The sequence below is a fragment of the Mobula hypostoma genome, chromosome 12, assembly GCF_963921235.1.
Source record: "Mobula hypostoma chromosome 12, sMobHyp1.1, whole genome shotgun sequence".
Lineage (NCBI taxonomy): Eukaryota > Metazoa > Chordata > Chondrichthyes > Myliobatiformes > Myliobatidae > Mobula > Mobula hypostoma.
The window spans coordinates 108,430,602-108,445,187 of NC_086108.1; the positions used below are offsets into that span (position 1 = coordinate 108,430,602).

Here is a 14,586-nt window from a genome sequence, read left to right on the forward strand (position 1 = left end):
ACCTTCCCCCTCTGATCTTCAATGCATGCCCTCTGGAATTAGACATTTCTACCTATCTACTCTATCTATCCCCCTCATAATCTTATAAACCTCTGTCAGATCTCCCCTCAGCCTCTGTTGCTGCAGAGAAACAGCCTCTCGCTATAGCACATGCCCTCTAAACCAGGCAACATCCTAGTAAACCTCTTCTGCACTGCCTCCAAACCGTCAACATCATTCCCATAGTGGGGCAATCAGAACAGTATCCAACACTCCAGATGTGGCCTAACCAGAGTTCTATGAAGTTGCAGTATAACAGTTTGCCACAGCTTAGTTGGGTTGAAGAGCCTGTTTCTGGACTGTAGTTCTCTATGTCTCTATGGCAATCCTTTTCTTCATTTCACGCTGAAGTCAGCAGCCTGGCGCCTTCGAAGTTCTCAAGGTGAGGTTTGCAAGCACTGTAACGAGAACCTTATTTGTTATCACTTACAGATCAAATATCAGTCGAAGGAAGCCAGCTCAGAATGTAAGCCAAATGTTTACATAATATGGCAGAAGCATTGACTGTGAAGCAATTTTTAAAAAAGACAGTACTTAAGATAACTGCATATTTCATTACTAGAAGTTTTAAAATGTGTTTGGCAGATGGTGAGATGTGCCTCAACTCTCCCAAGCCCCATTGTCTTGGTGTAATCATTGTGCTTTTGAGGGTGAGATTGTGAAAATATCTGAAACTGAGAAGTGTCTGGATCGGGAATTGTTGCCAACTAGAAACCATGCCAGCGAAAGGAGGGAGAGCAGCAGCAGGTGGATGGTGTTGACGGAATGCCAGGCAGGGAATGCAGCCCTTCCAAGCGGGAATTCAGTTAGAAGGCAGAATGCTTGTAGCATAGCACCACACACAAGGCCTACTCACCCAGGGCCCGAATGGGCATCCTACCATCGAGCGAGGAGACGGCGTACCCTAGAGAATCCCGCCTTCAGGGCCAGCGTGCTCAGAGGCTCCCTTGAAGCATGTAAGCATGCAAGTGAGGGAGAGCCAAGCGGCTCCCCGTTCCAGAGGCCCATTCTGAGGGTAATGTCAGGCCGGCATCGAGAAGCGCCAAGGCTCGGCCCACCGTACAGCCTTTCATGTATGGTGGCCTAATTTTTTTTTTTGTTCCGGAGTCGTCTTTTTTTTTGCTTACCCAGCCTATCTGGCCTGTTTGCAGAGTCGCATCAGAAGGATGTGGAACGACACTGTGCGAAAACAATCAGAATCTTCCTTTATCTCAGGTGAAATCAACAGTACCTCGACGTTAAACCAAGGTCAGTTCCTGGGAATAAAAGTAAATATTCACAAACAGTAATGTCTTTCAGAATGTCGTTTGTCACGTTTCCTAATCTCTGTGATGGAGCTCTGTAAAAAAAAACCTCACAGGCCTAGAATTCTCATTATCATCAATTCTGAATGGCATTTTTTTTAATAAAAAGCTAGGCTGCTTCTTTTCCTGATAGATTCAACCTATCCTGAATCAGAACAATGAATTTGGTCACTGGATCAATGCAGGAACATGTAAATGTAATTTCAAAGAATTTTTTTTTATTTATGATTTTCTGTTAACCCAGGGAGTTTATCTAGTGGCTGCTGCAGCTCAGGCCCCATTTTAGGCCTGTTGCAAAAAGGCTGACCTCAGCAAAGTAGGCAGCTGGAGTTCCTGAGGTGGTGGGGAGGATGTGTGCAGCTCCCTCTGCCAATCACCGTATGTGTAGGCAGATGCTGGAATTGGCCTGGTTTTTGAGTTGCCGTTTGTGGTCAACCTGTCCGTGGTTCTGAATTCTGGCCGACCCTGACCTGTATAGCTTTGGAATGTGAAGGAAAACCGGAGCACCCGGAGGAAACCCACAGGGAAAACAGCGGTGGAATTGAACCCAGCTCGCTGGCATTGTAAAGTGTGACACTAACCTCTGGGCTGCCATGCTGACTTCCCTCACTCCCACTGATACTGGAAAATCTGAAATGAAATCCAAAATACTCAGCAGGTCAGGCAGCATCTGAGCTGGGAGAAACAGTTAACGTGCCAGTCTAGTTCCCTTTCAACAGCAGTGGGAAAAGTTAGAGAAGGAACACAAGTTGCAGAGAAATGGGGGTGGTTGATGCTGAGGTCTCGGCTGGTCAGAGTCGACCATGGATAATGCATCCCAGTTGTCTAGATAAGCAAGCCAGGGCAGATCAATTTGGAGAGCAGCATTTGCCCATGTGGTATGCTGCCCCTCTAGACAGAGCTGATGATCTCAAAGGAACGGCCAGAGACTGATTGGGCACCAGCAGCATTGCAAGAGTTGCCAGTCAGCATTGAACTCGGTAGGACTGCCTTAGGGTCTCCAGCTCCAGATTGTTCCCTCGCGGTTTACTCCCGAAGCCTTCCCCGTGAGTGGGTGTACCTGCAAGGCAGCATAGGTCTGTGATCAGAGTTCTCCTTCTCCTAGATGAGGTGCCAACCATGGATGATGAGCCCTATCTGCCTGAAGCGAATGGTTTTAAGGCACCAGTTAAACCCACCTTTGCCCCTTCTCCTGTCAGCAGAAACTGTTCTGCCAGGTTTAGTAGCTAAGCCACACGTGAAGTCCAGTTGTCAGAGGCTATTTGCGATGTACGCTACTGGGTGCATTCAGTAGGTAGTGGAAGCTTAGCCCCACTGCCCACCCCCAGCTAGGACAATCTTAAGTAACCAGGAGGGGGCATGGTTGGTAGGGCAAAGAGAAGAAAGGAGAAGGTAATAGAGTGGAGATCAGGAGACCCAGGTGCAGCTGACTAAGAGAGAAAGGCAAAGGGCAAACAGTACTGAATGTGTCTGGAGGGAATCTGTAAACAGGAGGAGGTCAATGAAAACAAATATCAGAAGGAGAAAGGAGGTAAGTAAATGAAATGAGACTGGAAGAGCTGATAAATTGAAACCACTGGATTCAGCATAGAATCCTAAAGGCTGTAACACACTGAGTCAGAAGATGAGGTGCTGTATCACAATCTCACAATAACTTTCGCTGTTAGGGAGCCGAGGAGGAGGTGTCAGCGTGGGAATGGGACAGAGGAGTAAACGATCAGGCCACTGGAAGTGCCATTTCCCCTCGCAGACTGAACAGGACAATCAGCAACAGCTGCCACCCAATTTGCTTTTTGGTTTCCCCGAATCAGAAGATACCACATCATGAGCAGTTCAGCACTGGACGCATCACCAAGAGCAACACGTTAATTCAGAATATAATTTGCTTATGGAGGGGTTATAAAACTGGAAAGTGATCATTAAGGCAGAAACTGGGTCTTCCTTGATACTAGGCCATTCCTTGTGGCCATTCTTTTTCACTTTCCTCTTGGAAGTCACATAGCTCCTGCACAACTGTGCAAACTAAAGTCCATTTTTCCATGATTCAGTAATACCCACAACGCCATACATGCCAATTTGTAACTGTGCTACAAGTTCAACTAACTTATTCCGTATTTTTCTTGCCTGTTACTCTGCTGGCGTACAGGGCAGTAATGAAGGTCCTCAAACTCTGGCATTGTTCAGGGCTTCCTTCATGTCAGTAGCTTCCTCTCAGGTTTCACTACTGTCAGTCATGCAAGACCCACATGAAAACTTGGGAATACCATTACACTCAGATTCTTCATTGCTGTTAGCCCTGAGCTGAACACACAAACCTAGAGGACCAGTGGACCACTCTTAGGCTGGCCTCTAACCTTTGACCTGGGTGACCCTGCCAAGAGCCTAAGCATAAAGCCCGACTGCAGCCAGCAAAGCTCTCCGGGTCATGGAGGCATGCAAGCCTTCAAACCCAACCACAAGGTTGCGTTCTCTTGGAGGTTCGTACACTACATGCACTCAAATATAACACCTTCAGTCCTATGTTCGTCACCCCTTTTGCTTTCAGCCCCCTGTTAGACTTCAATTCATCCCATTGACTGTAAATTTTCCTTATTTGCCAGTTCTTCCTGACAATCTCACTGCCTCTGTTTGTAAACCAGCTAACCCCATCCTCAGCCCTATCACTCCAGTTCCAAACTCTCTGCCAAATTAGTTGACACCCTCCCGAACAACTCTAGCCCAGCTCACAAGAATATTGCCCCCACCCTCCCTCAGGTTCCCTTTGCTACAGGTCCTACCTTCCCCAAAAGACATCCAATGGTCCAAAAATCTGAAACCCCTGCCCCCTGCATCAGTTCCCCAGGCACATATTCATCTGCCGAATCACCCTCACTGTCACAGTTTTTGTGGATCTTCCTTCCCCTACCTCTTTGTGAGGAAGCAAATCTACTCTAGTTCTCACTTCAGTGTCCTTTCCATCTGAATTCAGAATCAGGTTTATTATCACTGACATAATGTTGTGAAATGTTGTTGTTTTGTGGCAGCAGTACAGTCCAATACACAAAATATTACTAAACATATATAAATTGCTATAAGTTACAAAATGTAAAATAAATTGTGCATAAAGCAAGCAAAGTGGTCTTCATGCATTCAGAAATCTGCTGGCTGAGGGGGAAGAATCTGCTCCTAAAACACTGAGTGTTTGTCTTCAGGCTCCTGTACCACCTTCATGATAGTAGCAACGAGAAGAGGGCATACACAGTACAAAGTAACTTTTATTATCGAAGTACATACACGTCATCATATACAACCCTGAGATACACTCAACAAACCTATAAAATAGTAACTATAACAGAATCAATGAATGACCACCCAGCTAGGGCTTTCAAGCTGAGTGCAGAAAATAACAAACTGAAAATGTAAAAAGAAGAAATAATAATATAAATAAGTAATAAATCTCAGGAACGTGAGATGAAGAGTCATTGAAAGTGAGTCCACAGGTTGTGGGAACATTTCAATGATGGGGCAAATGAAATTATCCCCTTTGTGCAAGAGCCTGATGGTTGAGGAGTAATAACTGTTCCTGAACCTGGTTGGCATGTCCTGGATACTGAGGGATGTTAATGGTGGAGGTGTCACCCCTTGAAGATGTCCTGGATACTGAGGAGTCTCGTGCCCATGATGGAGCTGCCTCGGCAGCTTTTTTTTGACTGTGCAGTGGCCTCTCCATACAAGGTGGTGATGCATGATGTGGCCTGGTGTTTATTAAGAGGGCAAGGATAACGGTTAAAGATTTGCTTAATTGGTCACATGTACATCGAAACATACATTGAAGTGTGCCATTTGTGTCAATGACTGACACAGTCTAAGGTCTGTGCTGGAGGCAGCCCACAAGCGTGGCCACGTCCACAACTGACTAATCCTAACCAGAGCACCTGGGGGAACCCCACACGGTCACAGGGAAAACGTACATGCAGCGATGGGAATTGAACCTGTAAGCATTATACTAACCGCCATGCTATCACACTGTGTTCTCTCATTCCCTTGTCTGTGTGAGATTTGATGAGATTAATGAAGAAAAAACTGAACTGACGCCTCTTTTTTTTCTGTCTTGTTGCTCTAGGGATGACAGGCAATTATCTACTAACAAATCCTCTTCTGCGGCCTCACGGCACTAACAACCCTTATAACACCTTGCTTGCCGAAACTGTTGTCTTTAATGCCCCATCAGCTGACGTATTTAGTTCACCAGGTGTGCCTCCTTCACTTCTGTAAAGAGACTTAACACTATTACTGGATCGTGTCTGCTGCTGTTGGAAGGAGAGTTATGTAGACGAGGTTGTGCTGGAAAATGTGAGGGACCTGTGGGTCATAAATTAACGGGATTCTGCAGATGCTGTTAACCCAGAGCAACATACATACACGAGATGCTGGAGGAACACAGCAGGTCAGGCAGCAACTATGGAAGGGAATAAGCAGCCAACATTTCAGGCCGGGTCCCTTCCTCAGGGCTCGATGATTCTTCATCGGATCCCGAAGAAGGGTCTCGGTCCAAAATGTCAACTATTTATTCACCTCCATAGATGCTGAGTTCCTCTAGTCTTTTGTGTGTGTTATTCTGGGGGTGAGGAATTGTTTTATTTTGTTCCTGGGGATCGATCAAAGGAGATTTGTAATTATAACCAAACCCTTCACTTCCTCATTCTCATTGCACTCACCACCATTACTTCCCCACATAATCCTGAACTTGCCCTTCCTGACAACCTCCTCATCCTTCCTCCCCACCCTCCCCGCCTGACACCCACAGAACACCCCCATACTTCCCATCATCCACCCCTCGCCTACACTTCCCTTTCCACCCCCATCCCATCCTTCAGGTTGCTGGTATCCATGGGGAAGCCCACCCCAAGACTGAGCCTCAATCCCACCTGACCTCGAGCTGACTGATCAGATGGGGACGGTGGGTGCAAGGGGTTGAAGGATTAGCATCCCCATGCTCCTGGTGACCGGGAAGGGGCAAACCCTCTCCTCCCACCTCTTGGTGGGATTTGGAGATGAGGAGAAATTGACTTCAACCCTTGCAACCCCACACTCATCAGCAGGAGCTTGGTTGGAGGCTGGCTCATCGAGGACTGTGGGCAAAGGGTATGCACAATGGGTGGGGCACTGGGGGAACGAGGGGAGGCCCCCACTGAGACTGGAGTTAGCTATTAAAGTCCCTCTCACAAGAAAGGGCATGATGCCTCGTACCTGTTACTGGTCTGCAATTTCAGATCTGACAAAGATCTGACTGGGACTAGATTATGAAACTTCAAGAGAAAGGGATAGAGAGGGAGGGAGGGAGAGAGACACAGACAGAGAGAAAGGAAGAGAAAAAGACAGAGGGAGGAAAAGAGAGACAGAAAGGCAGAAACAGAGAGAGAGAGACACACACAAAGTCAGAGAAAGAAAGAAATGGAAAGAGATGGAGAAAGAAAAAGGGGAAGGGAAGGAGAGAGGGAGAGAGAAAGGGTGAGACAAAGGGAGACAGAATGTGTGAGAGACAGAGAAAGAAAAAGAGGAAAGAGAGAAAAGAGCATGTATTTTAAATGTGGTACATTGAATCATAATCAGGTTTATTTCATGTTCCTATGTTGTGAAATTTGTTGTTTTGCGGCAGCAGTACAGTGCAATACATAAAATATACTATAACTTGCAGTAAGTATATATATATATAAAACGGCCAAGATTTCTTTTGTTTTCATTGCCTTTCTATTATTCTCTCCTTATGCTTCACTCTAGTGACCTACAGAGAGACAAGTATGGGAGACACACTTAACTTTTCCTATCAAATGTAAAAATAAATTCTGGCATGTCTGTTTCCTTTTTATTTTCTATTTGTTGTTGAAATGAGGCACGGGGTTCATTATGGCTGGAGATTCAGGGAGCTGGCATTGATTATTGGTCCCACCTTTTTCAGCAGACGGTTAGGTGGGGGACTGTGTTCGAGTCCGTAGGCCATAGGGCAAACACTCCATCTTACATTGAGCTTGAGGGAAGGGGGGGGGGCGGTGGTCAACAGGGTCTGCACATTCGGCAGATTTTCCCTTCTTTCAAAAGATGGTAGAGGACTGCCCCAACCCGCCCCAGTGAAACCGATTTGCTACCGACACCTTGCACCCACCTGCACTCGGAATGGGTTTCTGCCCACAGGAGTCAGAACCTCCTATTGGTGAGGTTAGGACAGTGAGGTGAGCAGAGAGGGTCGCGAAGGACCACAGGTCAACACGTGAAGCTCACAACACCCCTCCCACATCAGTGCAGAATAGAAGGCAGCAGTGGGTGGTGGAATATGTGTTCTGGCACTCTTGACAGGGCAGGGAGTGTCAGGCTCGAATCCCCACCAGCAGAGACCAAACCAGGGAAGGGTCCTGCACCCTGTACCTCTCCAGCCAGGTCAGCCTCACTGAAGTCACGCCAGTCCTTGGTCTGGGCCGGTCACCCACGTCCTGCTGACTGTGTTGCTACCTTCTCATGGTCATGTGCATGAGCAGTCATGGTCACTCTGGGGCTTGATACAGCCTGGCTTGTTTTCCCTTCCCAACGCTCCTCGACCTCTCACCTCATGGCCCCTAACTCCTTCAGCTCTGTGCCCCTTCACCCTCCTGCCCTTCAACCATTGGCCTCTCACTCCATGACCTCTCAACCTGTGGCCCCCAACTCCATAACCTCTCACCCTCTGGCCCTTCTCTCCGTGACCTCTCACTTCATGGCTCTTCACTCCATGACCTTTGCACCCTTTGATCCTTCACTCTTTAATTCCGCCTGACCCCATGATCTCTCACGGCAGGACTCCTCAGATCCTGGCTCCTGATCTCTTTGATGCTTCAACCCCACCACTTCAGAGCCGCTCCACCCCGTTCAACCTGCAGTGCCAAGATGATTAACAGGGGGGTATCTGTGGGCAGGGTTTGCCCTGGGACAGATGTGCATTATTCTACCCTTATGTCTCTGTCTGACCCTTCCTGCCCAGCGAAACCTGAGTTGCTGGGGACACGTTGCGCCCAGCTGCTTTCGGAATGGGTTCCCAACCACAAGAGTCGAAGACCTCCTGCAGATAAGGTTAGGACAGTGAAGCGGGCAGAGGGTAGTGGAGGAGATGGTTGCCAAATTGTAGCCAACAACAGGGGAGTGGTCGGCTGCTCCAGGGCTCCACACCGTGATGTGTCCGGTGCTCATCAGCTCTGTTCAAGCCCTGCTGGAGAGGGTGGGGTGAGAGGGAAAACAGGGAGGTGGTGAACCTTCCCCGCCCCCCCACCTCTCACCTCCATGAAGGAAAGGGTCCTCCCTTTCATCAGAGGCCCGACCCACACACGTGGCCAGCTTCCTCTCCCCGATCCCAACTCCACCGAAAGTCCACCCAGCAAACGCCCCTCTTCCCCTCCCCACGCAATAGGTGGGTAAGGTGAGCGCACTCACAGACACTTTTGTCCTTTGCTGATCAGGAGGGGTGAGGACGGGGAGAGGGGTTGGGGTTGGGAGGGGCGAGGGAAAGAATGAGAAACACCCCCCACCCCCAGTTTTGCTTGCGATCCAGTCTGTTGCAGCTCTCCCCCCCCCCACCCTCCCTCCCTGCTTCGCCTGCAGCCCAGAGCAAAAGCCCCAGAAATCAGGAAGAAAGAGCAGGAGGAGGTGCTGGAACACGCAGCAGGCCGAGTAATGTCCATGGGGGGAGGTGGAAAAGGCAGCCGTTCCAGGCGGAGCAGAGCCGAGCCCCTCCAATCACATCTTTCTTGTTAAAAAAAAACCTCCCCCAATAATGGGTCGTCGGCCTGTGTGTCACCCGCATCTCGCCCTGGCCTTGGCCACCGCTGTATGTCTCTTCCCTCTGCGCTCTGATTGGTTTGCTGAGATGTCACCTGACCCTCGCCTCGTGTTACAGTTGATCGTTCTGCTTTCTTTTGTGCATCAGCTACTCTCACCACAGCTAGCCTGAGCAGACAGACTTGATGTGAATTGCCCATGTGAGTCAACCCAGCCGCTTGTCCTCTCGTGTGTCCAGGTGGTGACAACAATCCCCCTTCACCCCTCACCCGTGTTGCTTGGAGGACAACCCTTTCTGTGTTTGCCGTGCCTGACCACCCTTTCCTCCTCACCACCTGTCATCCCCTGCTTTCCATCACCATGTCTCGTCGCTGGAGGCTGTGTCATCATCCTTGCCTGCTGCTTTTGGATTGGTCTGTCCATCTGGCGCTCGTCCTTTGTGGGTGCTGCATTTTCTCCCTTCTGTACCCTTCCCACCCCTGAGCCCCAAACCTCCCTGAGTTGGCTTTTAAGGTACTTCAGGACAAGGTGGGTTCTTGTAGCGGATTGGCTCGAACACCCAGTGGGATGGGGGTTGAGCGGATGGTGTGGGGAAGCAGGACCATGCTTCAACGTGGCCAAAGCCGCCTTGGCCGTTTTGTCCTGGATTACGTTAAAAGGGTTGATTTTTTTTCTCCCCCCTTCCCCAGAAGGTTACTCTGTAGGTGGAAGTTCAGGTAGAGATGGACTGCTAATTGCTATGTGTTTTTCGCTACTTCCCCTTTGATTCCCCCCCCCCCTCCCTCCCCAGGGCCTTCACTGAACAACGGACGGGACGCAAGCACAATGGACACCCTACCACTTAACGGCAACTTCAACAACAGCTACTCCATCCAAAACGGGGACTTCGGCAACGAGAGCGTCCAGGCGCTGGACTGCGGACTGAGCCTGGGGGACACAGCCTTCGAGAAGATGATTATCTCTGAGCTGGTGCACAACAATCTGAGGGCCGGGGGGCTCAAGGCCCACCACCCCGAGCGCGGCTTGCCCTCCAAGGCGGCGGCCCCTCCAGTGGGGGGGAGCAGCAGTGAGGACGACGCCATCGTGGCCGACGCCTCGTCCCTGGCGGCCGGCGAGCCCAGGCAACCAGAGCTGGAGGCGCCGCTCATCCCCCAGCGCACTCACTCCCTCCTGTACCACCAGCAGAAAGGAGAACAGCCGCGGACTGAGCCAGCCTTCGTCGCTGGCCCCGACGAGCCTTTGCCGTCACCCAACAGAGACTCCCTGTACACAAGCATGCCCAACCTGAGGGACTCACCGGACCCAGAGAACAGCCCGGGGCCTGAGGAGGACTTGTCACCTTCCAAGAGGAGCGAGAATGAGGACCTTTATTACAAGAGTATGCCCAACTTGGGTGGGGTGAACCAGCTCCAAACGTACTATCAGATCAGCCGGGGCAACAGCGACGGATATATTATCCCCGTTAACAAGGAGGAATCCATCCCGGAGGGGGATGTGCGGGAACGACAAATGCAATTGATCACCAGTCTGTGAAATGAAGCGCTCAAAGACTCAGTGAGACAAAAACACACCAACACACACACACACACACACACACACACACACACACACAGGAAAACTAATGGACCTCTTCAGATGCCGGACTTGTGCTTGTTATATGGGTGTACGTGGAAAGGAATGCTGGGTCCTGTGGGAGGACGTCTGTGAGGCAAAGGACTCAGCGCAGAAATTGGTGTCCCGCCGCAAGTGAGACCAGGCACGCAGGTTGCTGCCCCAGCTCGTCTGGTGCGAGAGCCAGTCTAGGCAGCCATTTTGAAAACGGTTTCCTAGTTGTGTATATAGTTGCACCTTGCTTTCCTCTTGTTCCCTCCCAACCCCTCCCCATACCTCACTCCTGACCCATCCTACAACCAAAGCCGGACTCCAGGCTCAACCACGAGGGACAGGTCTCCAACTTTGCGAAGGTTGTCTACAGTACTGTTAGTGCTCACAGGGGGGCTCCGCCAAGGGCAGGGGAGGGCCTCAGCCGGCCTTAGGAGGCATGGCTTCTCCATTCTTTGGACGAGTCTCTGCACCTCACATCTGCTCAGCTGTATAGCTATCTGTTCTCACTGAGAAACGGCTAAAGAAGATATATTTTGTTGTAATGCTAGTGTAAAATAAAGCAAATACGTTGTCAGACCTAAATATAAGAGAATTTTAAACGGAATACATTTGATGAAAATATTATGTGAATCTCCCAGTTGCACATATGATGAAATGTGGGGGGTTTGTTTTGGAAGTTGTCCATTGTGCAGATTAAGCCAAAAGTCTTTCAATTTTTTAATTGCATTACTAGCCTTTGTAAGAAAGGTTTCTCTCTCTTTCACTTTCTCCCCTCTCCCTCCCCCCTCCCTCTCTCACTCTTTCTTCCTCTCTACCTCTCTCTCCCTCCCTCTCTCCTCATTTTCTCTCCCACTCTCTCTTGCCCCCTCTAATGAATTGCCTTTAATGATATATTCATTAGCCAAATGAGTTTTGTCCTTCTAATCTTTGCCGACATAGCTGAGTTGCCCCCATCGGTTTCAATGCGCTGCGATATGGTTCCCTTTGTTTTAATGTATTATACTTGATAGGGAGGGCAGGGAGGGGGGGTGGTTTTGTGGGGAGTGGGTTGAAAGGCACTTGAATTAATGTCATGCCAACCTGATCCAGCCAATCAGAGGAGGAGGTTGACCCTCTCGGACCATCAGCGTTAACTCTGCAAAGATTCATTCCTCCTAAAGCCCTCAAGAGTTTATTTATTTACCAAGGTCTGCGAATCAGGATTTGACCCCTCCCAGGAAATATATAGTTCAAGAATATCGATTTTGTGTACTCCCTGTTAATAATGGGACCCTTGCCACTAATCTCTGATGTAAAGTTTAACACTTCTTTGACAGTAAATAAATGTGACAATTTTGCAGATAACACAAGAGAGACAAGTGTTTTTCTTTCATGTATTGGTTTTCTCCTATCTCGAAATACTACTCACATCAAGTCACAGGTCCTTCCAAGGTTTGAGACCAAGTGTCAGCCCTTCACAGACAGACACACCTCCCAGCTAACAGCCAAATTCTGCCACTTGTTCCAACTCATCACCTATTTAAACCCAGCTCTCATCCACAGTCCTTTGTTTACTCATCAAACCAGTCAGCCGCACCAGTTGCTCCTTGCCTTCAGTTATCTTGTGGCCTTGTCGCGTTAAGCATCCATTCTCTCTTGTTTTGTGACCCCTCGTGGTTTGTTACTTTGCAGTTTATTATTGAAGTGACCGCTCACTGCGGAATCACCCCTGCTGCACTGCGTTTGGGTCAAGCCTCCCCTACATTTCTTGGCACCAAGACTACTAGGCGGGCTGAGGGTCTGTCACTATCATCAATGGTGTTTTCCAGCCAAGAATTTAAACCCAGACTCTGTCAGGTAAACATTCAGAAAAAAAAACTTGCAAATTTTGCTAAGGAGTTGGAAAGAGTGTAGAGGGGATTCATGAGGATGCTGCTAGGGCTCGAGGGACTGAGTTGTGAAGGGAGTCTGAACAGAACATTCGGCATTATAGCACAGTACAGGGCCTTCAGCCTACAATGTTCTGCCAACATTTTAACCACTAAGATCAATCTAGCCCTTCCCTTCCACAAAGCCTTCCATTTTTCTATCATCCGTGGCTATTTAAGAGTCTATTAAATATCCCCAATGTATCTGCCTCTACCACCAACCCTGGCAGTGTATTCCACGTACACTCCGCTCTGTGTGAAAATCATACCTCTCGCAACCCCCCCCCCATACTTTTCCTCCAGTCACCTTAAAATTATGAAGAGTTTGGGACTTTTTTTTCTATTGGAGTGTAGGAGACTGAAGGGTGGGCTTATAAAGGTGTATAAAATTAGGGGCTTGGATAGGGTCACTGCACAGGGTCTTTTCCCTAGAGCTGGGGAATCAAGAACCAGACAGCATTCGTTTAAGATGAGACAGGAGGAATTTAATTGGAACCCAAGGGACTATTTTGTTACCTAGATGGTGGTCCCAAATGTTAGAAGACCTGAAAAGGTTAGATATGGCAAAGTTATTTCCCATGGTAGGAGATCCTAGGACAAGAGGGCACGACTTCAAGATTGAAGGATGTCTACTTAGAACAGAAATGCAGAGAAATTACTTTAGTCAGAGGGTGGTAAATCTGTGGAATTTGTTGCCACGAGCGGCTGTGGAGGCCAAGTCATTGGGTGCATTTAAAGCAGAGATAGATAAGTTCTTGATTAACCAGGGCATCAAATGGTATGGGGTGAAGGCAGGAGAGTGGGGATGACTGAAAGAATTGGATCAGCCCGTAATTGAATAGCGGAGCAGGCTCAATGGGCCAAATGGCCTACTTCTGCTCCTATATCTTATGGTCTTATATATAGAAACATAGAAAATAGGTGCAGGAGTAGGCCATTCGGCCCTTCGAGCCTGCACCGCCATTTATTATGATCATGGCTGATCATCCAACTCAGAACCCAGCCTTCCCTCCATACCCCCTGACCCCTGTAGCCACAAGGGCCATATCTAACTCCCTCTTAAACATAGCCAATGAACTGGCCTCAACAGTTTGCTGTGGCAGAGAATTCCACAGATTCACCACTCTCTGTGTGAAGAAGTTTTTCCTAATCTCGGTCCTAAAAGGCTTCCCCTCTATCCTCAAACTGTGACCCCTCGTTCTGGACCTCCCCAACATCGGGAACAATCTTCCCGCATCTAGCCTGTCCAATTCCTTTAGGATCTTATACGTTTCAATCAGATCCCCCCTCAATCTTCTAAATTCCAACGAGTACAAGCCCAGTTCATCCAGTCTTTCTTCATATGAAAGACCTGCCATCCCAGGAATCAATCTGGTGAACCTTCTTTGTACTCCCTCTATGGCAAAGATGTCTTTCCTCAGATTAGGGGACCAAAACTGCACACAATACTCCAGGTGTGGTCTCACCAAGGCCTTGTACAACTGCAGTAGTACCTCCCTGCTCCTGTACTCGAATCGTCTCGCTATAAATGCCAGCATACCATTCGCCTTTTTCACCGCCTGCTGTACCTGCATGCCCACTTTCAATGACTGGTGTATAATGACACCCAGGTCTCGTTGCACCTCCCCTTTTCCTAATCGGCCACCATTCAGATAATAATCTGTTTTCCTATTTTTGCCACCAAAGTGGATAACTTCACATTTATCCACATTAAATTGCATCTGCCATGAATTTGCCCACTCACCCAACCTATCCAAGTCACCCTGCATCCTCTTAGCATCCTCCTCACTGCTAACACTGCCACCCAGCTTCGTGTCATCCGCAAACTTGGAGATGCTGCATTTAATTCCCTCATCCAAGTCATTAATATATATTGTAAACAACTGGGGTCCCAGCACTGGAGCCTTGCGGTACCCCACTAGTCACCGCCTGCCATTCTGAAAAGGTCC

The 14,586-nt window shown here is 48.8% G+C and overlaps 1 protein-coding gene across 11 annotated transcripts in view; it reads left to right on the top strand.

Annotated features, from left to right (window-relative positions):
- adgrl2a (adhesion G protein-coupled receptor L2a) overlaps positions 1-12,062 on the top strand; it is a 982,900-nt gene extending 970,838 nt beyond the window's left edge. For 4 of the 11 annotated variants that reach the window (XM_063064760.1, XM_063064761.1, XM_063064759.1 and 1 more), the window contains 4 exons: positions 1,191-1,287; positions 5,446-5,574; positions 7,104-7,121; positions 9,916-12,062. In XM_063064760.1, coding sequence (XP_062920830.1) covers positions 1,191-1,287; positions 5,446-5,574; positions 7,104-7,121; positions 9,916-10,658 — 987 coding nt within the window. In that variant the 3' untranslated portion in view covers positions 10,659-12,062. The other 7 variants (XM_063064763.1, XM_063064765.1, XM_063064766.1 and 4 more) reach the window with 5 other exon arrangements.
- Positions 12,063-14,586: the final 2,524 nt, after the last annotated feature.